The following is a 27,976-nucleotide window of genomic DNA, read 5'->3' as shown; positions in this document are numbered from 1 at the left end:
TGTGATAGTCAAATTATTTCCCCGACGGGACGTAGCTTTTGAGTGTCAGTGTGGACTCCCATATTCAGATACTATGGTACGTGATGCAGGTGCACAGAACGTTTATGATGTTCGTATAAGGGAACAGATTTTGAAACAAGTCAATCCCTCCCTTCAACAAGTGATGGACATACTGGATCGGCAGGACACACTTGACTTTGCTCAGGAATCATTTGAAACTTCGCCAGCCGTGTGTCAAGTTAACTGGCCCGCCGGGCGAGCTGCACGGAGTAGTAAGTAAACAGCCCTCGCGCCCGGCCGCGCCGCTGCCGCCAGGCTCTCAGCCACGTGTGCCGCGTCGGCAAGCAAATGCAGTGCTCAAATCATGACCGCCATGCGCTACTAAACATTCGCGTGAGAATTGCCCGTAACGCCAAGCTGTTTGCTTTTACTGTAATAAAAAAGGACATGTTCAGAGTGTTTGTCAGAAAAAGCTCAGATCGGAAACTCCAAGCCATTCCAGGCCCTTTGCTTTGCGCCTTCATCGGAATCGAACCCCGGATACTCAGGCTCGCGAAACTTCGCCTATGGAAATTCATGTCATTCATTCCACTCCGCCCGGTGCCACTCTCTCTGACAGTGACTGTGTTCGTCCCACAAATAGTGTGCGTCGACATCGCAGGAACTCCCGTCAAGTCGCAAGTGATTTTGTACCAATGTCAGTTCACGTCACACGAGACAGTCGCTCTTGTCGTCAGCAGGACAATAAACTTTTTGTTGACTTGGATATTAACGGCAAAGTGATACCATTCCAGCTCGATACCGGAGCTGCAGTTTCACTGATCAATCAAGACACTTACAAACAGCTGGGTACACCTCCGTTGCGGGCCGCAAATGTTGCGTTAACTATCTATTCAGGTCAAGAGATCCCTGTGTTAGGACAGTGCAGCCTTCTTGCAACATACAAAGGACAAACAAAACGTGTCATTTTACGTCCTTCGTTCTTCTTCTGCAGTGAAATGTTTGGTTTCGATTTATTTCAATTGTTTAACTTGTCTATAGTAAATCAGGTCCTATCAGTGAACCAGACTGTGCCTTCAGAAGTGTTTCTCGTCTATGTGACGAATTTGCAGACATTTTTGCACCGGGCCTCGGTTGCTCTAAGAACTATAAAGCACATTTGGAACTGAAAGCAAACGCGCAACCGAAATTTTTCAGTGCGCGCCATGTTCCCCACGCATTGCGTGATGAGGATGCAAAAACATTACACGAATTGGAATCACAAGGTGTAATTGAACGTGTGCAGGCTTCCCTCTGGGCATCACCCTTAGTAATTTTGCCAAAACCTACCGGAAAATTGAGACTTTGTGTGGACTACAAGGCGACAGTGAATCCACAAGTAGTGATTGCAACTTTTCCTTTACCCCGCCCGGAAGGTCTTTCGACAAACTGTGCCCGGGCAAATATTTTTCGAAGTTGGACCTAGCAGATGCGTACTTGCAAAAACCGGTGGACGAAGAATCCCAGCGCGTTTTGGTGGTTAACACGCATCTTGGTTTGTATCGATTCAAACGACTGCCATTCGGGTGTGCATCCGCCCCTGCATTGTTTCAGCAATATCTACAAACTGTTAGTGCGTCGGTCCCTACTGCAGCAAACTACCTGGACGATATTGTGATCTCCGGAAAGACGGAAGAAGAACATTTAGCCAATCTCAGAACATTATTTTAGGTCTTGCGACGTAATGGTCTTCGCTTAGGAAGGACAAATGTGTGTATTTTGCTCGTGACTTGCCATACCTATGACATGTACTCAATGCCCAAGGCATACATCCCAGTCCCACGCTCCTCCGTGCCATACAAGACTTGCCTTCACCGCAGAATTTGAAGCAGCTACAGAGTGTGCTGGGAAAAATCAACTATTACCACAGATATGTGCCGCATGCCTCTTCCATTTCAGCTCCGCTTCATCGCTTACGCCGTAAAGGTGTTCCGTTCGTCTGGGCGACGGAATGCGAACGCGCCTTTCGCCGTTTGAAATCGGTTGCTTTCCAACACTTGCCGTACGCCATTCGATTCCCAGAAGCCCCTTTTGTTGATGGTGGATGCATCGGATTTCGGGATCGGTGCTGTGCTTGCGCACAAAGACGACTCGCACGATCGCCTTTGCGTCCAAATTGCTCTCGTCTGCGAACGAAATTATTCACAGATCGAGAAAGAAGCATTGGTTCTCGTCTTTGGTGTTACAAAGTTTCATGACTTCTTGTATGGTCGTCACTTTACCATAATCACAGGCCACAAACCTTTGACAACGCTTTTTCATCCGAACAAGCCTGTACCTCCACGTACAGCTCAGAAATTCATTCGCTGGTCTATTTTCCTCTCGCAGTACCGCTACGATATCTTGTATCGGTCCACTGCTAAGCACGGAAACTCCGATGCGTTGTCCCGTTTGCCTGTTGCTGAGGATAGGGCATTCGATTCCTCCGAACTTGCGTGAATGTTCATTGATTCGGAAACCAATGACGTGGTCGAATCGTTTCCGATTGATTTTCGTCGTGTAGCTACAACGACAGCTGCCGACCCTGTCCTTGCTACCGTTCTTCGTTTTGTTGCTACGCGATGGCCCTTGTCAAAGTCACGGATCGGGGACCCGTTGGTTAGCCGATTTTTTGCTCTCAGGGAGAGACCTTTTGTTCGACGTGGTGTTTTGCTGTTGCATTCTGATAATGATCAGTCCCGGGTCGTCGTCCCCCGATCGTTAAAGTCCTCTGTCTTAAAGCTTCTTCACCAAGGACATTGGGGTATAGTGAGAACGAAACAACTTGCTCGTCAGCACTGTACTTGTTCGGAATCGATGCCGCGATTACGAATATGTGCTCTTCTTGCATGCCGAACAACAGTCAGCACCACCGCGGAAATTCTTTCCATGGCAAAAAGCCACTTCCCCTTGGCAACGCTTACACATCGATTTTGCTGGTCCATTCTGGAATGTTCGATGGTTGGTTGTGGTAGATTCATTCAGTAATTTTCCTTTTCTTGTCCGAATTTCTTCCACGACATCATATGCCACCATCCAAGCGTTATCTGCTATCTTTTTCATTGTAGGTCTTCCACAGACAATTGTTTCCGACAATGGCCCACAATTCATGTCCGCAGAATTTCAGTCATCTGCAAGGCCAATGGTATTCAACACCTGACGTCCGCGCCGTTTTCGCCACTCTCCAAAGGTGCCGCTAAATGATTGGTCAGGACTTTCAAGTCACAGACGTTGCAGTTGAAAGAGTCGCATTCCCGGGAGGACGCGTTATTGCTCTTTTTGTCCCCGTATCGCTCTCAGCCCCGAGATGGTCGCTCGCCGGCTGAGTTACTCCACAGTTGCCATCATCGCACCTTGATGTCTTTGCTACATCCGCCGCATCAGGTTCCTGTGCAGCGGCAGACACCTGCTTTTGCTCCAGGCGACGTTGTCTACTATCGCCACTATCGAGGTTCACGGCGTTGGCTCGAAGGGCGCATTCTTCGCTGCCTCGGACGCGCTATGTATCTGGTTTTGGGGGCCTCTGGTGAGGTGCGTCGGCATCTCAATCAGCTGCGCCTCTGTCGTCGCACGGGATCTGCCGCTCGCCGTCTGCTTTCAGCGACGGTGCCGTCCGGCCAGCGCCCCGGGGACCCATCTACTGGCTCGCCTCAGCCCCAGGTGTTACCGACGCTGCCTTCCATTTTGCCCCATGGCGACGCGCCGGCGACGCCCGCAGTGGACACGTCCCTGCAGCCGTCGGGCACCCCCCTGGGTCACGCGCCGACGATCGCTCCCCGGGACCAGTTGTCCTCCGACATGGAACTCTTGCTTGCTCCGGACCATATGTTGTCTTCGCCCGTCGGGTGCCCCGGCCCGATGGAGGTCGACCCTTCGGCCCCTCCTGTCTCTCTACGAGCACATACACCGCATGTTGGCGTGCACCCTGGAGTAGGTTTTCAGGCGTTCCCTAGCTCCCCGCGGTCCGAATGGCAGGGTGCGGGTGGCACAGCCTCGTCTGTTGTTAGGCTCACCACCTCGTCGCATTCGTCAACATGGGGTCCTCCCCACGGCGGGTGGAGGCCTTATACCACAACCGTCCGCCGATTTGCGGGGGAGGAATGTGGTGTCGTCGCCAGACACCACACTTGCTAGATGGTAGCCTTTAAATCGGCCGCGGCCCGTTAGTATACGTCGGACCGCGTGTCGCCACTATCAGTGATTGCAGACCGAGCGCCGACACACTTCAGGTCTAGAGAGACTTCCTAGCACTCGTCCCAGTTGTACAGCCGACTTTGCTAGCGATGGTTCACTGACTACATACGCTCTCATTTGCAGGGACGACAGTTTAGCATAGCCTTCAGGTACGTCATTTGCTGTGACCTAGCAAGGCGCCATATTCTTCAAGAATGTATTCTGAACTGATAATATTGTGAATCATGTACGGTGAAGAGCGACGTTCATCATTACTGGATTAAAGTTAAGTATCAAACTAATTACGTCCGCTTTCTGAATTCTAATTCCTTGTCATGTTCCAGACCTCACGTCAGTATAGTTCTTCCCTCCTCACTCCAGCCTGCGCGAGCTAAAACACGTGCATTTCGACCTCCTCTCGTAACACGGCGTTGGCTCTTCTGCCAACACAACAGTGGGTGTGTACTGCATTACACGCAATGATTGCGTTAAGAAAAATATAGGTCAAACAGGTAGATCACCTCGAAAAAGATTTCAAGAACACCTTCACTTAAATAATCCCCGATCTATAGCAACGCACTGACGCGAATTGGGTCTCAGCATCAAAAGCTCTTCAAAATATTTAAAAATACTTCATAAAAAGAAGAAAAAGCCTAATATTAGAAGAAGCAGAAATTGAGAAGTTGAGTGAACCAATAGGTGGCGCCACGCTCCAGTGTGACTTATCTATGGAGCGCGAGACGCACGGCTTGCGAAGCCACGAGGCCGGGATTTGATGTAGGATGACCCACGTGAGCGGTGGTGGAGGGAGGTGGCGGTGACACGTGTGTGCCCCTCGTTGTGGATCCTATGGTTGTTGTCGATTTGTTGTCTAAAAGCATGGAGCGTGTTGCCGAGAACGACGTGGGTAAGACAAGTCGGCAGATGGACTCGTGCGCACTCTGAGGAGAGCTTCAGACAACATCAGGACTTATTCTTCACCTCACACCTCAGAAGACCTTCCCAGTGAGCTTGTTTGGAAACTTGTATTTCTCGGGGCTAACTTAACCAGGCAAGGGTCATTTCAGAGCAGTGACCTCGTCTCAGTGTATGGTTTTCCTAGCGTCTCTCCTGTTACATTGGCAGCCTTTGTTTGCGTCATTGCTCTGCGACTTGACTTAACGAAGTGTGCTGCCACGCGGCTCGCGCTTCAGCTCAGCCTCCTGAACAGAATTTCGCTGTTTCTCGGCCCCGTACTCTCTCCAAATTTAAGTGTAACGCCTGCGTTATCATGCACGACGGTTATAAGTGCTTTCCGGTGGGCCACACTGGTGTCGCATTTGCCTCGAAGTCTAACAAATTTTGTGTAGAAAAGTCTTAAATTTTTATTCCTTTCCTGTTTACTCACGTTTTGTGTATTACTACTTAATGCTCGTTCTCATTAACAGCCAGGAATGACATGTGTCTTCAAGATTAAACCTCGCTGCATTCTACAGTAAATTTGATGAACCATTAGCTACTGTCACTTGCCAATAAATGATTTCTGGCACAGCCTAGAGAAAGTTCTCTAGCCAACCTTTCGGAAATATTTACGCAAGCGAGTTGAGTCCATCCCGCCTACCTGCATGTGGATTCGTATCAGAAAAATGTATACACTCTTTGTCAGGCTCTATCGAGATATCGATATTGTCGTTCGATTTGAGCTACGAGTGTATTGTAGTATGGTCTTTGACTCAACAGATGTTAGTACTTTCAACTCGGTATTGAGAAAACAAGATGGCTGGAGCACACTTGACATTCGGGCAACGAAAATGTATTGTGAAGTGGTTTTTCAAGTTTGGTAATGCTGTTGAAGTGCAACGTCAGTGGAGGCAGGAGTTTGAAACAGAACCGCCAACCCACCTAACAATTAAACGCTTCATTGACGAGTTTGATATTCACAAAGGAAGATCAAGAAGACAGCGCACAGCTATAAGTCCTGGTCTCGTGTTGGAAACGTTTGTTAATTCTCCACAGAGGTATGCTACGCAATGTGAACGTGAAGTGGGGGTTAGCCGCCCGGGATTAGCCGAGCGGTCTAAAGGCACTGCAATTAGGGACTGTGCGGTTGGTCCCGGCGGAGATTCGAGCCCTGTGTTTGTCCTTAGGATAATTTTGGTTAAGTAGTGTGTAAGCTTAGGGACTGATGACCTTAGCAGTTAAGTCCCATAAGATTTCACAGATATTGAACATTTTGAAGTGGGGGTTAGCAGTACAAGTTTATGAAGAATTCTGAAAGCTGCAAAGTGGGATGTTTACGTTCCACGATTACTGCACGCGATTAATGATAACGATCGTGATCACCGAATGCAGTTTTGCGAATGTTAGCATCAAATGACAACTGATGACGAACAATTTGTGACGAAGGTAGTGTGGATGACGAGGCACAATTTAAACTTACTGGAATCGTGAATCGGCATAACAGTGTGTACTGTGCATCGGAAAATATGCATGTTTATTGTATAAAGCAGTCAATCTACCAGGGGTTCATGTGTGGTGTGAACTATCATCCAGGGGCTTAGTAGGACCCTTTTTCTTTGATGCTACTATCACTGGAGAAGTGTAGTCTGAAATGTTATGCACATCAATTTTGCCAGGTATACGTGCGCTTTATGGAGCTGATGAAGAGGTCTTCTACCACCAGGATTGGGTTCCACCATACTACCATCTAGCCGTACGAGCTTTCCTGGATGGCAATTTTCCGGGGCATTGGATTGGACGAAGAGGTCCGATTGAGTTCCCTCCACGGTCGCCAGTTCAAACATCTACGGACTTTTACTTGTGGGGGAACTGTGAAAGTTAACGTCGATCGACGTAAGTCAAGCACGGCGGAGGAACATCGCCAGGAAATTACAGCGACATGTGCATCGATTTCCACTGTAACATTGACTGACGTAGTTGCGGCGACCGCTCATAGGTTTTTTATGTGTATAGCAGCCAACGGTTAACATTTTGTACATTTAAAGTAACCATGTGTTAAACTGAAGGTTGTAGAACATGTGTAATCAATTATTTAATGTAACATAAACACATAAGTAATACTTTTGTTCCTTAAAGTGTGTATATAATTTTGTGGCGGACTCTGTATTGTGTACCTGGACGGTCACATGTGTCTGCAACGTGTGTTCTAAAAAAGCCAGAGGCAGGATTCTGAGTCGTTCGATCAGTTAGCTATCCCGATTCGGACGAGCGGCGGCGGGCGCGCTGGATCAATTATTTTATGTTCTATTTCAAAGAGGCTTCGTAAAACTTATCCTCATGTCATTAATTTTCGTCTTAATAAGTGTTTTCTGGACTCTCTAGTCGGCTTATTGAAGCTCATTTCTTTGTATTATTTAACGCTGTTAACCCTCGCAAAATAGTTTGACGTAAACAAAACGCTTCCTTTAAAATTAACTGACTTAAACGATTCAGTTATTGTCAGTGCTGTGGGTGACGTTCAATTTCACGTTTTTCCAGTCCTTCCACTTGTAAGGAACCGGGCGCAGAATCCAGCATCACAGAAATATATATATATATATATATATATATATATATATATATATATATATATATATATATATAACGCGGAGTTCACGTTCAATAATCAGTTACAATTAAAGCTCCATAGCATTCTGGCGGTCCTAGTCATGAGTACATGACTTCACACCGTCCAAAAGATAGTTACTGTTCCGCTAGCCTGTTAGTTCGTCTTAGACGCTTGTACGGGCTGCTTCTACTCTTCCCAACATGGGGTTGCCCTGCCGTTAGACCGGTAGGTAAGTGCCACGGCGTACCATTCCTTACAGTAATTTGCATTGTGCCCCAACTAATCGCCTTAACAGTGACTATTTTTTATTGCCAATCAGCCTTTTTAGCGTCCCCGACTGTAACGCATTTTTTCTTCTTTTAGATGAACACAAATGTTAAAAGAAGGCTCTATAACTATATGATCCGCTCACAAGCAATTATTACGAAATTAGTGGATCACGTCTTTGTAATCTTTTTTCCGTAATGTAATGTAGATAATATTCACTAGATGATATATCTTGACTAGGAACGATGGGTACACGTATGACCTTTTAACATTGAGTATATTTCAGATATTATCTTTATTAATTTTCATATCCGCAAAGTTGAATCACTGCATATTACACTTTCTCATGTAAATTGCACATGATGAAGCCGCTTTAAAACGCGAAACCGACTGTGTATCAATGAAACAACAATTCTACCAGCTGTCAGCGGAATTATTCTTAATATCAAGCCTTTCAACAGCTCCGGACGCACACAATATAAAAGACTATGTTATAATACGCATACACAACGAGAGGTGAGAACAATACCACGTAACAACTGAATATTTTTTGTTCACATTGTCACAGGGAATACACTTACCGGAACGGCTGCAGTTTTAATCGTGTAGCCCATGAGGTCATTGCGTCGCATTCTGATGCCTTCTGTTCGACAGGAGAGATGAAACGTAGAATTCCAAGCACAAAAACCCTCCGTCACCAGGGGGTACCCTTTGGCTACTCTGTAAGCCTCCAGAATGCGTATGACGCTTTCTGGCATCGGCACCGCGACGAAGAAGAGGCTGTCGAACTGAATGTGGACGTCGTGCAGCACCGCCTCCGTCTGGTTCTCCCTGAGAAGCAGCAGCCACATGAACTCCGACTGCCGCGTCTCCAGCACCTCCTGAAAACAGACTGCTGCTGTCAGCGATACTGTCCAGTGTGACGTCTCCGCGTTTAAAGAAAGTATAATGTTTTATCACGCGAAAGTTGAGTAGATTTGCTAGAGCTGAGGGAACAGGAGCAAGTACTGAACACAATAAGAAACACAACAGCTACAGGAAATATACACTATTGGACATTAAAACTGCTACACCAAGAAGAAATGCAGATGATAAACGGGTATTAATTGGACATATATATTATACTAGAACTGACATGTGATTAAATTTTCACGCAAGTTGGGTGCATAGATCCTGAGAAATCAGTACCCAGAACAACCACCTCTGGCCGTAATAACGGCCTTGATACGCCTGGGCATTCAGTCAAACAGAGCTTGGATGGAGTTTACAGGTACAGCTGCCCATGCATATTCAACACGTTACCACAGTTTATCAAGAGTAGTGAATGGCGTATTGTGACGAGCCAGTTGCTCGGCCACCATTGACTAGATGTTCTCAATTGGTGAGAGATCCGGTAAATGTGCTGGCCAGGGCAGCAGTCGAACATGTTCTGTATCCAGAAAGCCCCGTGCTGGACTTGCAACATGTGGCCGTGCATTATCCTGCTTAAATGTAGGGTGTCGCAGGAATTGAATGAAGGGTAGAGCCACGGGTCGTAACACATATGAAATGTAACGTCCACTGTTCAAATGCGAACAAGAGGTGGCCGTGACGTGTAGTCAATGGCACCCCATACTATCACGTCGGGTGATACGCCAGTGTGGCGATGACGAATACACGCTTCCAATGTGCGTTCACCGCGATGTCGCCAAATATGGATACGAATATCATGATGCTGTAAACAGAACCTGTAGTCATTCAAAAAATGACGTTTTGCCATTTGTGCACCCATGTTCGTCGCTGAGTACACCATCGCAGGCACTCCTGTCTGTGATGCAGCGTCAAGAGGAACTGCAGCCATGTCTCCGAGCTGATAGTCCATGCTGCTGCAAACGTCGTCGAACTGTTCGTGCAGATGGTTGTTGTCTTGCAAATGTCCCCATTTGTTAACTCAGGGATCGCGACGTGGCTGCACGATCCGTTACGGCCATGCGGATAAAATACCTGTCATCTCGACTGCTAGTGATACGAGGCCGTTCAACGCTAGCAGCAATGTCGCGATACGATAAACCGCAGTCGCGATAGGCTACAATCCGACCTTTATCAAAATCGCAAACGTGATGGTACGCATTTCTCCTCCTTACACGAGGCATCACAACAACGTTTCACCAGGCAACGCCGGTCAACTGCTGTTTGTGTATGAGAAATCGGTTGGAAACTTTCCTCACGTCAGCACGTTGTAGTTGTCGCCATCGGCGTCAACCTTGTGTGAATGCTCCGAAAATCTAATAGTTGCATATCACAGCATCTTCTTCCTGTCGGTTAAATTTCGCGTCTGTAGCACGTCATCTTCGTTGTGTAGCAATTTTAATGGGCAATAGTGTAGTAGGAAATACGGTACGACGGATTAAAATGTGTCGCTATACATAGGGCGTCTCTCCAAAAAGTCGTTTTTCTGGTGTTTCAGCTGACATCTGCAATCTCGGTTTTGGATTGTATGCTCAGTGTCGACGTAAACCACCGGTTTGTTTCCCGTTGCAAAGTAATTTTTAAAGCTGAATTTTCCGTGCCCATTCGATACAACTCTCCGCAGATTAGACTAACCCGATATTCGTTTTATCGGTAAGTATTAGTAGGGACAATTCAACTTGAAGAATAGCCAGTATTCCAGCAGTGATGGCACTGCTTTGGACCGCGCCGACTGCTACCACTACACAGCAGCGCTACTTACTCGCTGCTGGACTGATATTTATTTTTCTTGTTTTAATGTCCCTTTTAGCATAAATCGAATAAATGAATATCGAACTAGACTGTGATGAGAAAGAAACCGATGCTTACTGTTGACACTGGGTGTCGCATGAAAGAAGCGAAGATCAGTAACTGTTTGGGCTGACTCCAGCTACTCAGTGGGAAAAACGAAATTGCAGATATATACCGAAACCCCAGAGAAACTGCGCCTGACGACTCTCAGCAGAGACAGTATACAGGGTGGTCCATTGACCGGGCCAAAATTCTCATGAAATAAGCATCAAACGAAAAAACTACAAAGAACGAAACTCGTCTAGCTTGAAGGGGGAAACCAGAAGGCGCTACGGTTGGCCCGCTAGATGGCGCTGCCATAGGTCAAACGGATATCAACTGCGTTTTTTAAATGGGAAACCCAATTTTTTATTACATATTCGTGTAGTACGTAAAAAAATATGAATGTTTTAGTTGGACCACTTTTTTCGCTTTGTGACTGATAGCGCTGTAATAGTAACAAACGTATAAGCAAGTGGTATCACATAACATTCCGCCAGTGCGGACGGTATTTGCTTCGTGATACATTACTCGTGTTAAAATGAACTGTTTACCAATTGCGGAAAATGTCAATATCGTGTTGCCGTATGGCTATTGTGATCAAAATGCCCAACGGGCGTGTGCTATGTATGCTGCTCGGTATCCTGGACATCATCCAAGTGTCCGGACCGTTCGCCGGATAGTAATGTTATTTAAGGTAACAGGAAGTGTTTAGCCACTTGTGAAACGTCAACCATGACCTGCAACAAATGATGATGCCAAGTAGGTGTTTTAGCTGCTGTCGCGGCTAATCCGCACATCAGTAGCAGACAAATTGCGCGAGAATCGGGAATCTCAAAAACGTCGGTGTTGAGAATGCTACATCAACATCGATTGCACCCGTACCATATTTCTATGCACCAGGAATTTCATGGCAACGACTTTGAACGTCGAGTACAGTTGTGCCACTGGGCACAAGAGAAACTACGGGACGATGACAGATTTTTTGCACGCGTTCTATTTAGCGGCGAAGCGTCATTCACCAACAGCGGTAACGTAAACCGGCATAATATGCACTATTGGGCAACAGAAAATCCACTATTGCTGCAACAAGTGGAACATCAGCGACCTTGGTGGGTTAATGTATGGTGCGGCATTATGGGAGGAAGGATAATTGGCCCCCATTTTATTGATGGCAATCTAAACGGTGCAATGTATGCTGATTTCCTACATAATGTTCTACCGATGTTACTACAAGATGTTTCACTGCATGAAAGAGTGGCGATGTACTTCCAACATGATGGATGTCCGGAATATAGCTCGCGTGCGGTTGAAGCGGTATTGAATAACATATTTTATGACAGGTGGATTGGTCGTCGAAGCACCATACCATGGCCCGCACCTTCACCGGATCTGACGTCCCCGGATTTGTTTATGTGGGGAAAGTTGAAGGATATTTGCAACCGTGATCCACCGACAGCGCCTGACAACATGCGGCAGCGCATTGTCAACGCATGCGCGAACATTATGGAAGGCGAACTACTCGCTGTTGAGAGGAATGTCATTACACATATTGCCAAATGCATTGAGGTTGACGGACATCATCTTGAGCACTTAATGCATTAATGTGGTATTTACAGATAATCACGCTGTAACAGCGTGCGTTCTCAGAAATGATAAGTTCACAAAGGTACATGTATCACATTGGAACAACCGAAATAAAATGTTCAGACGTACCTAGGTTCTGTATTTTAATTTAAAAAACCTACCTGTTACCAACTGTTCGTCTAAAATTGTGAGCCATATGTTTGTGAATATTACAGCGGCATCTATCCCAAAGCGAAAAAACTGGTCCAACTAAATCAGTCATAGTTCTTTACGTGCTACACGAATATGTAACAAAAAATGGGAGTTCCTATTTTAAAAAACGTTGTTGATATCCGTTTGACCTATGGCAGCGCCATCTAGCAAGCCAACCATAGCGCCATCTGGTTTCCCCCTTCACGCTAGACAAGTGTCGTTATTTGTAGTTTTTTCGCTTGACGCTTATTTCGTGAGATATTTGGCCCAGTCACGATCAATGGACCACTCTGTATATGTCTGTGTGTTTGGGTTTTATAAAAGGACATCCCTCTAGGTTCCAAATCTCCTAAACCACTGTATCGATTTCAACCATACTTCTTACACACACTACCTACTGTCTGAAAAAGAGGTCCTGTGAGGGTAAGAACAATGTGCGGTTGGGGCTGGGGGTAGGGAGAGTGAAAACGTGGTGACACAGAAGATGAAGAGAAAGAGGGGGAAGGAGGAGATGGTAAGAGAGAGGAAAGGAGGAGGTGGAGAGAATCAGGGTGCAGCGGAGATGGGCAGACAGAGATGGGAGGAGGTGACTGACAGAGAGAGGAGGGAGGAGTTGGACAGAGAGGTGGGAGAAAGAAAGAGAGGTGGGAGGGAGAGATGTAAAGAGAGGAGGAGGAAGTGGAAAGTGAGAGGGGGAGCAAGAGTTTGGCAGCAAAAGGGAGGTGGGAGGGATTTACAGAAGGAGAAGGAGGAAGAAGTGAACAGAGGGAGACGATAGGAGGGAGATTTGTAGGAGGAAGGTGAAGTGGAAAGTGGAGAGGGGTTGTGGCAGACGGAAGAAGAAGAGGGTATGAGGAGGCAAGTGGACAAGGGAGAGGAGTAGGGAGAGGGTGTAACGAGGTAGGTATAAGTGGGACAGATGTGAGGAACATGTGGAAGAGGAATAGATAAATTTAAAATTTCTCCCTGGAGTAGTATGGTGTAAAAAAGAACAGAGATTCACACACACATGTGTGCTATACACGTGGCATACACATACACGGACGAAGCCATAGGTAAGAAGCTAGTATAAGGGGCATTCAAATGAAACCCGGTCACTAGTGTAAAGTAACGGTAAAGAATTTATTAACTCAAAATGTATTTATCCAGAGTACACACGCTCAAAAATAGTCACCAAAACTGTTGGTAGATTCATCCCATTGCGGCTCTAGCCGGTCGATTCCGTCCTGGAAGAAGCTGCTGTCGTATCCAGGCCTGGACCCAGTTACACACTTCGTGTCCGTTGCGCATCAGTGTCCGCGAATAGCTTGTTTTAGAGGCCCAAACACATGGAAGTCACACGGTGAAAGGTCGGGACTGTACGACGGATGTTCCAGCTTTTCCCTCCGAAACTGCTGCAATGTCATCTTCACCGCAATGGCCGTATGTGGGGAGGTATTATCATGCAGGAGGATAACGCCATTAGACAACACGTCTCGCCGTTTCGACTTGACGGCTCGTCTAAGGTTCTGTAAAGTGGCTTGAAAATTTTCAGTGTAACGTCAATATGGGAGATACAAGAAAGTTTCTGAGGAGGGACTTTGTGGCACGATCGTCGCGTTACCGTTAGGTACTCTTTCGGCTACGCCAATCTCTTCCTGGACACTACGCTACCCTAAGTGGATCATGGCCAGCCCGACCGGCGCAAAAAAATTCCTTTTCTAAATGCGTGGTCATCTGCATCTCCCACTTCTGTCACTTTCATTTCTGGCCAAGTCCTGAATATGACACAGATTTGGACAATATCGGTGATGACCAGTAGGCGCCGTGACCTTGAAAGCCTCGCGCTGCGCTGTGACGTTTCCATAGTCGTGCGGAAGGGGCCACGCACCTGTTGAGTCTCAATCGGCGAGAGCTCGCCTAGGGGGGAAACGAGTGAAGCCGATCCACAGGGAGCTACCATAACTGCTGCCGCTCACCCAGCTTCGCTAAACGGGCCCGTGCTCCAATTGTAACTGATTTGAAGGGCTTAGAGCGACGTAAATATATCAGCCCTAGAAGATCAAAGACGGGAAAATATTACATTGGCACTAAACGATCGTAAAGTTTGGTACACATTATATTCAAAGGAAATAGGTTACGCATTAGTTAATTACAGTTATTAGAGCCAGCCGGAGTAGCCGAGCGGTTCTAGGCGCTACAGTCTGGAACCGCGCGACCGCTACTCTCGCAGGTTCGAATCCTGCCTCGGGCATGGATGTGTGTGATGTCCTTAGGTTAGTTAGGTTTAAGTAGTTCTAAGTTCTAGAAGACTGATGACCTCAGAAGTACCATAGTGCTCAGAGCCATTTTTGAACAGATATTAGATCTTCAGCAGTATGTCACATACCAAATTAAGTACAAAATGAGTCCTTCTATACCCTACTGCAATCGTAAATTTTACGAAGGTTTAGTAATCCAGGGATAAATCGTTTCACCTCCTCATTGCAGTGATGCTTCCGAAAGAGTATTGGACAAATTCTTTATGTGTGTGTATGTGGTATCAGTAGCTGCTGTATTGGTAGCTGCTGTATCAGTAGACCGGGTGGTTATAATTAAACTTTCCATATTTAACACATTATAACATTGAAACTAAGTACCGTACGAATACCAAGCTTGGTAGCATTAACGTCTAGAATATGGGGTCCACGATTTCCATGCGTCACAGCGCCACCTTCCAGTTCCATCTATGGCCACCAGGTGCCGTGATTCATAGTCTCACACCTGACCAGTCGCAGTGCACTTGTTGACATGTCAACATGAGCTTGGACAAAAGGAGCATGTACTTATTGGCGAAGCTCTATTATCAAAACAACAATAATGCTGCAGCTCCTCTTCGAGGATATCGCAGGCTGAAAGGATTACAGAATGGTCCTCTTTCTCCACCTGCTGTGCGGAGCGTGATGAAGAAGATCGCATCAGCTGAAGAAATGGGCTCGCTCCGGGAAGTGGCTGATCACTGGTTGCAAGGCAAGTGATTGATGAAATCGCTGTTGCTATGGCAGACATCACTGCGCGCAATTCCCGATCGTCAGGCAGTGTGCGTGCTGTGTCTCGACAAATGAACATCCCGTGATCCACTGTACGGAAGGTGCTTCGAACCATCCTCAAATGGTGTCTCTACGAAATCCATATTGTACAGTAGCTTGCACCACAGGACGCAAAACGACGTGTAGACTTCGCTCTCCGCTTTCTCGCAAGGATAGAAGTTGACGAGGGCTCGCCCTGGACCGTCCTATGGACAGACGACGCTCATTTCTCTCTGACGGTTGAAGTAAACACGCAGAATTCCTGAGTGTGGGGCTCTTCACCTCCAGTCACTTTACATGAAGTTCGTCTGTATGTTGAAGGTGTGGCTCCACGGCTAGGTTCATCATTGGCCCTTTCTGTTTTGAACAGGCTGACGCTCACAGACCAAAGACGTGCAGTGTGACTGGCCAGTGTTACTCCGATATGCTTCGTCATTACATCATACCCGCCACACAGGAGAGAGACACATTAAACTGCACAGTTTTCATTCAAAATGTGGCCTCACCGCACATTGCTCGTGAAGTTCACCTTCTTCTACGGAACAGCCAATCGTTTCCAAACGCTTGGCCAGCACAATACCTGAGGGTGATTTCTGGTTGTGGGTTACCCGAAGGACAGGGTTTATCAGCGGAACATTCACACATGTGCTGATCTGAAGCACAGGATATCGTTCTGCTGTGCAGCCCCTTCTCTAGCAGTAATGGTACCGGTATGTAATGGTATGATGTATCGTAACAGCACATTAAAAGTTGTTCAATTAAATTGATACTGAATTATTTCTTTTCCCCATGTCCTTGACATTAATGCTATCAAGTTTGGTCCTCGTACGTTAAAAAGTTTCCGTGTTAGAACGTGTTAAATATGGACAGTTTAATTATATCCACCCGATATACACTCCTGGAAATTGAAATAAGAACACCGTGAATTCATTGTCCCAGGAAGGGGAAACTTTATTGACACATTCCTGGGGTCAGATACATCACATGATCACACTGACAGAACCACAGGCACGTAGACACAGGCAACAGAGCATGCACAATGTCGGCACTAGTACAGTGTATATCCACCTTTCGCAGCAATGCAGGCTGCTATTCTCCCATGGAGACGATCGTAGAGATGCTGGATGTAGTACTGTGGAACGGCTTGCCATGCCATTTCCACCTGGCGCCTCAGTTGGACCAGCGTTCGTGCTGGACGTGCAGACCGCGTGAGACGACGCTTCATCCAGTCCCAAACATGCTCAATTGGGGGACAGATCTGCAGATCTTGCTGGCCAGGGTAGTTGACTTACACCTTCTAGAGCACGTTGGATGGCACGGGATACATGCGGACGTGCATTGTCCTGTTGGAACAGCAAGTTCCCTTGCCGGTCTAGGAATGGTAGAACGATGGGTTCGATGACGGTTTGGATGTACCGTGCACTATTCAGTGTCCCCTCGACGATCACCAGAGGTGTACGGCCAGTGTAGGAGATCGCTCCCCACACCATGATGCCGGGTGTTGGCCCTGTGTGCCTCGGTCGTATGCAGTCCTGATTGTGGCGCTCACCTGCACGGCGCCAAACACGCATACGACCATCATTGGCACCAAGGCAGAAGCGACTCTCATCGCTGAAGACGACACGTCTCCATTCGTCCCTCCATTCACGCCTGTCGCGACACCACTGGAGGCGGGCTGCACGATGTTGGGGCGTGAGCGGAAGACGGTCTAACGGTGTGTGGGACCGTAGCCAAGCTTCGTGGAGACGGTTGCGAATGGCCCTCGCCGATACCCCAGGAGGAACAGTGTCCCTAATTTGCTGGGAAGTGGCGGTGCGGTCCCCTACGGCACTGTGTAGGATCCTACGGTCTTGGCGTGCATCCGTGCGTCGCTGCGGTCCGGTCCCAGGTCGACGGGCACGTGCACCTTCCGCCGACCACTGGTGACAACATCGATGTACTGTGGAGACCCTACGCCCCACGTGTTGAGCAATTCGGCGGTACGTCCACCCGGCCTCCCGCATGCCCACTATACGCCCTCGCTCAAAGTCCGTCAACTGCACAAACGGTTCACGTCCACGCTGTCGCGGCATGCTACCAGTGTTAAAGACAGCGATGGAGCTCCGTATGCCACGGCAAACTGGCTGACACTGACGGCGGCGGTGCACAAATGCTGCGCAGCTAGCGCCATTCGACGGCCAACACCGCGGTTCCTGGTGTGTCCGCTGTGCCGTGCGTGTGATCATTGCTTGTACAGCCCTCTCGCAGTGTCCGGAGCAAGTATGGTGGGTCTGACACACCGGTGTCAATGTGTTCTTTTTTCCATTTCCAGGAGTGTATTAACGTTAGTGCTATGTATGCAACTACTGATAAGCGTTTCTTCGTCAAAGTACATGTTCACCGTTATTAGCACATTGGTAGTGTTTTCTGTCCATTTCTTCTTAGCAATGTAAATGTGGTATGCGTATGTTCGTTTCTCTAGAATTTTTCTCTTTCCTGCTGGTGCTGTATATAGGAAAAAAAATGAACTGCGAGAACATAAATTGCGAACAATGAAACGTAACAAGCCTGACAACGTAGTCTACGACAAACGCACTAGTAACGATCGAACTTTTTTCCTCAAGTAAGCTGTTTCCTATCCACGGCTTTGTCAGACAAGGGTGCATTTGTATGCACCCAGTTCGTTAAATTTAACTCTAGTTTTTGAGCAGCTGTCACGCTGTGCTTATCGTGTGGTGAAACATTTTGACAGTAGTGGGAATGGCTACCAATGAAATCATAGCGTTAGCCATTTGTATATATAAGAAAAATAAAACAGGGACTGGCTTAAATTGACGAAATATCACATGCAGTATATATATATATATATATATATATATATATATATATATATATATATATTAGAAAACTATTTAAAAATTGCTGCTTAAATAATTAAAAGGAAAATTTTGAAAGAATGATTGAAAAAGAATTGGAAGGTACACATATCCTGAGTGAACTTTAACTGGCACCAATAAAAACAGACCTTCGATATTCAGTACATTTATTCACCATTTAAATTTAGGTAATTTTTTTCTTGTTACCGCCATTGTGCACAGAGCTTGATATGACAGTACTGGTTCCACATCGCCCCTCTTCTGTTCACGCTAATTATTGTTGTCTACTTCTATCCTCTTGATGCAGGATTCGCGGAGGAATGTAGGAATAAACTTTGCTATGTGGATAACTTCCTTTATTAACTTCTAATTCATAATTGAATTACACACTTCTGCACAGTACCAATGCGGCGGAACTCGTCACACGTTCAGAGACAGACAGAGAGATGCATCTAAAGCAATTAAAAATTGAAGAGCATCTCTTTTCTTTTTTTTCTATGCCAATGTTATCTATGGTACAAAATCATTAAATATACATATATCTTATATGTATAAAAAGCAAAGAACGAGGGAGAAAAGAAAACAAAGAAATAATAATAATGATATGTCACATTACAGTTGCCCCCAATGTGCATACGGTGCTGCACAGTGTCTGAGCTTATTGCTCTTTTTATGGGTTATCAAGCCCCGGCATGCGCGTAGCCTTTATTTTTCGGCCATTGGAGCTATCCTATATGGTTACCAATTTATATAGGCATGTCAGCTCTCTTAACACACACAAACATAAGTTTTCCTTCACAACAAAGTCCTTGCTGTAAGCATATAGTGCCATTGTTGTCAGTCAATATCTGTCCAATGTTTAGCTTGCGAAGCATGCGCGCGCAGCTTGACGCCCGTTTCCGTCCCTGCTCGCTTTCAAGTGTTTAACACAAAGTCAGAGTGCCCTTGTCGTGTGTCCACATAGTCTTCACTGCACAAATTCGTGAAGCTCGTGTTCAGCGTGTAATCCCTGTGACACAGTACTCGTTAAAGCCTGTGCTATGGTAAGTGAGCGGGATTCACCTTATGAGAAACGATTTTCGTATAAATATCGACCGCGTGCACCTGAATGGTGGCAAATCAGACTTACATTCACTCTGTAATAACAATGATCCGTCAAGTAAGTTCGAAATGCAATTACACGCCAGGATGGATCAAAAGCAACCCAGAAGATGCTACCAGTTAGATAATAATACGGTCGCCAGCCTAATTAGGCATTAACTGAGTTTCTTCCCTATACAAGTTGGTATATATTCATGCAGAACAACAAGTTGTAACACTCCATAATTTAGTCGAATTTGAGAACCAGAAAATCTATTGAACTGATAGTTTCACGTTCTGTACTGATGGATGAATGCATAAAACTACACTATAATGTATACTACAAAACTTTATACTGTCTATTAATCTGATTAAAATCGGGAATAGGTTACTCTAGAAATTACACTTTCGTGCCACACACAAAATGTCAATTTTGATAAAGATAAAACACTGATAAATTTTGACTTTTATATTGACTTTAACTTTTGCTGGTCAAACCAATTTAGAACACTTCAGAATTGAAATGAATGAGGGGGGACCCTGAAACTGTTATGATCGCTGTATTTACAAAATTGATTACTGAGTTTATTATGCGTTCAAGATTTCCAGTAAGTAAGTTACTACTCTTTTCATCTTATTTACTGCTCCTTTAAATGCCTTTAAATCTGTCTCGAAATAATAAACTTCATTACTATTCTATACTAAAGTTATCTTTCAACTTCGTTAGACCTTCGTTATTCATTTACTGGTTCATTAACAAAACAATCTTTAAACACCATTATAACATAGCTAGTTCTGCAAATAATTATTATTAACACAAATTTTAATTTTCATTTCGGGACACTCGGATTGCACAACATTTGGAAAGGACCCTGTCTAGGTTAGTTGTGAGGATAATTAAATGATGGGAAAGTTCTGGTAAAATTTAGGTTATTATTGCACCAAACAAACGCAGTTCACTCTCTGATCCACACGAATACAGTACTAAAAGTTTCAACTTGCTAGTATCGATGCGGCGGTTGGTGGGCGGCGAGATGGCGAGGCACAGAGCACACACACAACCACAGCTATGGCTCTTGATGTATCGGCACTTTAATTCTTCTTAGCGTCGCAATACTTTTCCATTTAGTGCCTATGGAATTTTGCCATGCGGTGTGGGCATTGGAACAGCATACCCGAGGCTTAGTGAAGCTATGTCTTCCAGGAGAGCCTCCTCGCTCCAGAAGGTGTTGCTCAAACCAACGCCAAACTCCAACAACAACTGAGCCCGTTGTGCCGTGCAGTGCCAGCGTCCATTTGCCCGCGCTCGCCTGCCATCCACCTTTTACCGCTCCCTGACAGACCGGGTATTAACCCGAGGTTTTGCATTCTACATATCCTAACACACTGCCTACGTATGGACCAGACGCACAGTTACAATTTTAAACATCTTACAACAGTTTCAACATTTGTTACATTTCAATTCTATCACAATATTATTTGACACTTGGCACAAACATTAATAATCACATTAAAACTTATTTACAACTTACAACTATATTTACTTGAGGTGCGGCCCTTTCGTATACTTATATTGTACCTAATACTCCAGAACCATTTATCTTTCTTCATTTTAGGACGTGTCTATACATCGTTCCCTGGAAGAAAAACTTACTACTAACTTAAAACTAAATCTTCATAGATAAGTGTACAGTGACTCAATCATATATTCAGCCATGTAGTCATTTACTGTAGGGTGCAGTCGTGCTATCACTCATTTAACGTCATGTGTGCGTCTCTTCTTACCTTATAAACCTAGAAGATAAAGTGTATTATAGGCATGATGCGACCTCTTATTCAGCTTGTCACTTATTTTGTACTCGCTTGTTTTGCTGCAGCAAGACTTTTCAGGTACCTCACTTCTAATTAGTGCTTGTAGTTTTAGTACTTAAATTTTTAAATATATAGATATAATGTACATAGTAACGTAATTTCAGTAAATATTTCTTAGTTTAGGATCCCTTTCCATGTCTATAGTCCCTTAGCTTATTTTTGTTTGTGTGTATTGTGTAGATAGTCTTAGTTGTAGTATAAACTCTCCCTTAATTTTCTATGTCCCAATTTATGCAATAGGCTTATGTCGTGGCGAGTTGAGCATTGCAGTGAGCGCTGCCGTGTGTTTCACAAGTTTGTTTATTCATTCACAACTGGGCTACACGCAAGGAGAAGCGTTGTGTAGAAAGTACCATCGTCTCTCGACACATAAAAGTAAAATTCTTCCTTGTTACATCCACACATCTATCATTTACACAGTTGAAACACATGAAAAAAAAAATTAACAAAAATTTTCCTTAACAGCTAACAACATAAATTCTGGAATGTGATTTTCCAGCATCCTAAATCTGATATTATTCTACATATGCACAACTTAGAGGGTATACTGCCCTTCTTCAATATATGCACGTTCTCAAGTCTGTGTAGGTAAAGGTCCTTGTCTTTACCTGTGCTGTGTGTGCCAATCTGTATGCTCCCGGGTAGTGAATTTTGTAATTATGTATGGTCCGGTGTATAGTAATTGCCACTTACAGTTCAGTTTTCCAATTTTTGTGGATTTGGGATGTGCACTAAGTAATGCCCTTAGTCCTATGTGAAACTGTGTTGTGTGTTTCAGCTATCTGTCGTAAATTCCTTTGCAATATTTAGCCCAGGTTTCAAGGTTGATTACTGCTTGTCATATTTTATCATCCAGTGATAATTCCGGTATCGGTATCTTTGGTAAAGGTTTTTCCCATTGGTCTACTGTTTTGCAATTGAACAAACATCAGCTCATTTGGTGTAAATCCATTTGATGTATGGGGAAGGTTGTTAACAACTTGTAAGAAAGGAGTGACGTATTCAGTCCACTTGGTATGTTTATGAGGTATATAGGTCTTCACAAACTTGTTGAATTACTTAAACACTCTTTCTATGGGGGACGCTTCGGGATGAAATTTGGATACTAAAATGTGTTTGATTCGGTTGGAATCTACAAACACTTTTCATTTACATCCCACAAAATATGAGGCATTATCTGTTAACATGACTTCTGGTTTTCCTACTCTGCAAAATAATCCTCTTTAATTCGTCTTGTAATTGAACTGGCTGTAACTCTCTGTACAGCATACAGTTTTACGTATTTAGTGAAAATATCATACAGGCCTAATATATATTTTACTGTCCCTTTACCTCTGGGATAGGGTCCAGCCACATCTAACGATACCTTTGCAAGAGGTTTCTTAACCACAATGAGATGCAGTTCTATCTGTTTGGAGACGTTAGAATGTTTTGCTTTCTGGCAAACAATACAATTTCTTACCACCTGTAGTATTCTTCGTCTAAGGTTGGAGAAATAACAATATTTAGCTACTTTATCAGTGCATTTTGCAGTGCCATAATGGCCTCAAGTATTGTGTGTGTATAAGATAATATCGTCCACATATTTCTTTGGCACAACACGCGCCATTGTTCTTGTTCAGGATTAGGAAACTGAACACCTTTGTGAATGGTCAAAAACGTTTTTAACTTTTCATCACCATTTTGGCTAAGTTTTGCTCTTACCTTACTCCAGCGTGTGTTTCCTGCTTTAATTGCTCCATATGTTTGCACAAGTGGACATAGTACGGTCGGAGTGTTTTGTCCACAATTAACATAGCTGTTATTTCACCTTCCTGCTCTAAAATATCGTTGAATTCCACTAAGCCTTGTGGTAGTGGAGAAGAGCATCAGCTATCATGTTTTGATTTCCTTTTATGTATACTATTTCAAAGTACGACAGGGACTGTTGGTCACAGTACACTTTTGTGTGTTTACCCCAAAAGAAATATTCAAACTTTTTAATGGACCAGATTACAGCCAAGCCTTTTAACTCCGTGACTGAATATGAACATTCAGCTTCGGGTAAGGTGCGACTGGCGAAGCTAATTACTTTAGGGATGAGATTTCCTTCTTCTTCTACCATCTTAAAAAGTCATGCACCCAGACCATGAGAAGACGCGTCGATGCATAAACAAAAATCTTTTTCCATGTTTGGTTGAGATAAAATATTAGCATTTAATATGGCTCACTTGATGTTTTCGAAATCGATTTGACATTACAAGGTCTGTTTCTCCGGAGACGATTGAGTAAAGCATTACTTTTGATAAGGTGGTTGGGGATGAATTTCCTGAAAAATGACACTAGGCCTAAGTATGCTTTTAACTGTTTCTTGTTTTGCGGAATAGGGCAGTTCCTAATGGCATCAAGTTTTTTGGGATCTGGCAGTATGCCTTCTGAAGAGATTATGTGTCCTAAAAATTTTACCTTTTTTGTGCGAAATTAGATTTCTTGAGATATGCTGTTACTCTAGATTCTGAAAAACGGCTCAATATTTGTTCAATTAATCTTAAATGTTCTACCCCAGTGGGTGTAGCGAATATAAGGTCATCCACGTATACTGTTACCTAACTCATAAGTTAGGGCCCTAGCACTCTTTCAAGTGCAGAGATAAACACACCTGCACTTACGTTCAATCCAAACGGTAATACTAAGGCGGTATACTTCAGACTTTCTTCATGTAGTTTTATTTGCCAATATGAAGACCGAAGGTCGATTATAATAAGAAATTTAGCATTGTGGAATTTCATAAGCTGTTCTTCTAAATTGTCTGGACGTGTTCCGACTGGTACAATAATGTCATTAATATTGCGTGCGTTGAGAACCAAGCGCACCTTGCCATTTGGCTTTCTCACAGCAAAGACAGGACTACAATAAGGGTAAACGATGGCTGTATTATATCCCGGTCAAGCGTCCTGTTAATCTCTTTTCTTAGTGCTTCCCTCTTTGGCCATAGTATTTGGTATGAGGTAGAACAAAAAGTTTCGTGAGAGTATACTTCCATTTTGTACACGAAATCCTTAATAATACCGTGTCTTTTTTCAAATACACGTATATAAGCAAGTATCGGTTCCGCTTGCTTTTCTTTACAGAAGCATTTTGATTCACTCACCTTTGTGTGTCTTGTGCCAACGTTTATTTCTTCTGCTGACGACTGTTCGCTACTTTATGTGCTGACAAACATAACTCTGGGATTTACCATTAGAACTTCAAGGTCGTGAGTAACTTCAGTTTTACATCTATTAGTGCTTCCCCTGATCAGGTCTATTACAAATAATTGGTGATTTATAGTGAAATTACTTTGGCTTTTTCCTATATCAATTTGTACTTGGTATGTCCTAAATGTATTCATACCGATTAAACAATCAACTATTAATTTATCTACTGTCGAAAAATTGCATTGTACAGAAAACTGTCCTAATTGTACGGGAATTAAGGCTTGTATCTTCACTCCTTTCGATTTCTGACCAGTGGCATGGGCTATATGATGATGATGCACAGTTAAGGGAAACAACACATACAGCACCTTACAGGCTTGAAGCAGGTTCATACAAGGCAGGGAGACTAATTGATGCGAACAGTGTACAGACTTTTGAGAGCAGCCTAGAAGAGGTAGAATAGGATGAAATATACACAGGAAATGAATTTGATGCCAAATTCAATTTATTTCACTGTAAATTTGTCTCAATATTTGAGAGTTGTTTTCCTGAAACGTTATCCAAAAAAGCCACTACAAAGTCAAGTAAGCCATGCTTTACGAAAGGAATTAAGATATCGTGTAAGAGGAAGAGGGAAATATATGGACTGGCCAGAGTAAGTCAGGATCTGACGTTACTTGCTTGCTACAAAAGATGCTGTAATATTTTAAGGAAAGTCGTTAATAAGTCGAGAAGCTTATGTGTTCTGACATAAATTAATAATGTGGATAATAAGGTTAAAACTATATGGAATATTGTCAAACGTGAGATGGGGCAGCCTGCAGGGCGCAGCATAGTTTTGTGTTAGCAGAAGAGCCAACACCGTGTTACGAGTGGAGGCCGAAATGCACGCGTTTTAGCTCACGCAGGCTGGCGTGAGGAGGGAAGAACTATACTGACGTGAGGTCTGGAACATGACAAGGAATGAGAATTCAGAAAGCGGACGTAATTAGTTTCATACTTAACTTTAATCCATTAATGATGAACGTCGCTCTTGACGGTACATGATTCACAATATTATCTGTTCAGAATACATTTTGAAGTAATTATAGTAACTCAATATGGCGCCTTGCTAGGTCGTAGCAAATGACGTAGCTGAAGGCTATGCTAAACTGTCATCTCTGCAAATGAGAGCGTATGTAGACAGTGAACCATCGCTAGCAAAGTCGGCTGTACAATTGGGGCGAGTGCTAGGGAGTGTCTCTAGACTAGACCTGCCGTGTGTCGGCGCTCGGTCTGCAATCACTGATAGTGGCGACACGCGGGCCCGACGTATACTAACGGACCGCGGCCGATTTAAAGGCTACCACCTAGCAAGTGTGGTGTCTGGCGGTGACACCTCACATACCATAGCAATAAAGCTAAATGATGTTGTTGTGAGTGATAATTCACAAGTTGCAAGTATTTTTAACAATCACTTTCTGAATGTAGCAGCAAAAATAGGGTTAAAGGGTTCAGTTGAAGAAGCAAAAAAATATGTTAAAATGTCATTCCCCAGGACTTTTGGCCTTTACAAATAGCACCAACATCCCCCACTGAAATTAAGGGAATTATAAATATACCATGTGGTGTTCATGGAGTCTCTAACAGAATTTTGAAGTGTTGTTCTAATTTAAAAAGTGGAGTCCTTAATGATATATGTAATGCATCGCTGGCACAGGGAATTTTTCCAGACAGATTCAAATATGCAATTGTCAAACCTCTTCATAAGAAAGGGGACAAGAGTGACTTAAATAATTATAGACCAGCCTCATTGCTGACTTCATTTTCTAAAATACTCGAAGAAGTTATGTATTAAAGAGTAGTCTCACATTTAAGTGAAAATAAATAATTTATTCAGCATGCATAATTTATTCAGCATGTCACAGTTCGGATTCTGGAAGGGTTACTCGACTGAGAATGCTATCTACACATTTAGCCATCAAATAGCACATGCCCTAAATAACAAATTATCGCTAGTTGGTATTTTTTTGTGATCTTTCCAGGGCATTTGACTGTGTGGATCATGTCACATCCTTAGAAAAACTCAGGTTTTATAGAATTGAAGGCTATACACACATCTGGTTTGAATCATACTTAATGAACAGAACGCAAAAAGTAATGCTGAATAACACAAATAATGTTGGGAGTGAATGGGGAGTTATCACACAGGGAGTCCCACAGGGTTCTGTTCTAGGTCCTCTGCTGTTCCTTATTCATGTGAATAACCTCTCCTTTAACGTTCAGCAAGCAGAATAGTACTTTTTACAGATGACACGAGTGTTATGATGAATCCCATTCCAGAAAAAAGCAGCAGAAGATATTGTTAAGGATGTCTTCAAAGAATTATTAACTGGTTCTCAGAAAATGGAATCTCCCCTAATTTTGAAAAAAAAAACTCACTATATCCAGTTCTGTACACCGAATAGAGTCATACCGACAATTGATGTAGCATATGAACAGGGTAGATTTCTCCAAATTTTTGGGTGTTCACGTTGATGACAACTTCAACTGGAAGAAGCATATTTCTAAGCTTCTCAAACAATTAAGTTCAACTTATTTCCCTCTTCGTATAATCGCTAGTCTTGGTTATAAACAGATCAGCTTCCTAACGTACTTGCATATTTGCACTCAATAATGCCTTATGGAATAGTTTTCTGGAGTAACTCACCACTTCAAGTATTGATTGCACAAAAGAGAGCAGTGAGATTAATTAGTGGTGTTCACCCAAGGACGTCATGTAGGTACTTATTCAAGGAGTTAGGTATTTTAACTGCAACATCAGGGTGCATATACTTTGACTTATACTAGTCTTGAAATCGTTAAACTCCTGATTTTGTTGTGCGAACTGTTGTGTTAGTAGTTGCATTAGCAGCGTCAAAGTGTGTGTCTCGCTAGTATTTGAACTGCTTTTGTGAACTGTTTCCTGTGCTTGCGTTCGCGACGTCGTGAGCAAATAATCAAAGGAATTTTCGCTGTCGCGCTCTTCATTTTCACTACTGTATTTGAAAAAATGTTTCTGGGTGAGACCTGAGAAATTGTCTCATCCAGCGTCATAAAAGTGACATCATGACTAGTTATACTACCAGCGTCATCATTTTTTAATGACGGGACACCAACCTGGTTGTTATTGTAGCCATCGGCCAGTTCACGATTTGACGCGTTATTTTCAACTGTTGCCAAGATCGGATTTCCGTCATCTTGGCATATTCAATTTTGAAATGAGTTTTCAACAACGGCCATTTCCTTTGACTCCTTTATGAACAGTGTTTAACAAAATTATGAAAAGAAAAAAAATTAAACATGAAATTTTATTTGTATCAGAAATTTTCAATTAAATGTTTGCCTTTTCTATAGAAATGCACT

The 27,976-nt window shown here is 43.9% G+C and overlaps 1 protein-coding gene across 1 annotated transcript in view; it reads right to left on the bottom strand.

The window, feature by feature from the left end:
• Positions 1-27,976, bottom strand: part of LOC126273383 (glutamate receptor 1-like) — a 161,336-nt gene that overhangs the window by 89,600 nt on the left and 43,760 nt on the right. The window contains exon 2 of the mRNA XM_049976936.1: positions 8,714-8,886. Coding sequence (XP_049832893.1) covers positions 8,714-8,886 — 173 coding nt within the window. The remainder of the gene's footprint in view (positions 1-8,713; positions 8,887-27,976) is intronic.

Source organism: Schistocerca gregaria, chromosome 5 (genome assembly GCF_023897955.1).
Source record: "Schistocerca gregaria isolate iqSchGreg1 chromosome 5, iqSchGreg1.2, whole genome shotgun sequence".
NCBI classification, from domain to species: domain Eukaryota; kingdom Metazoa; phylum Arthropoda; class Insecta; order Orthoptera; family Acrididae; genus Schistocerca; species Schistocerca gregaria.
The sequence above is the reverse complement of the archived record's forward strand: the minus strand, read 5'-3'. Positions and strand labels throughout refer to the sequence as shown.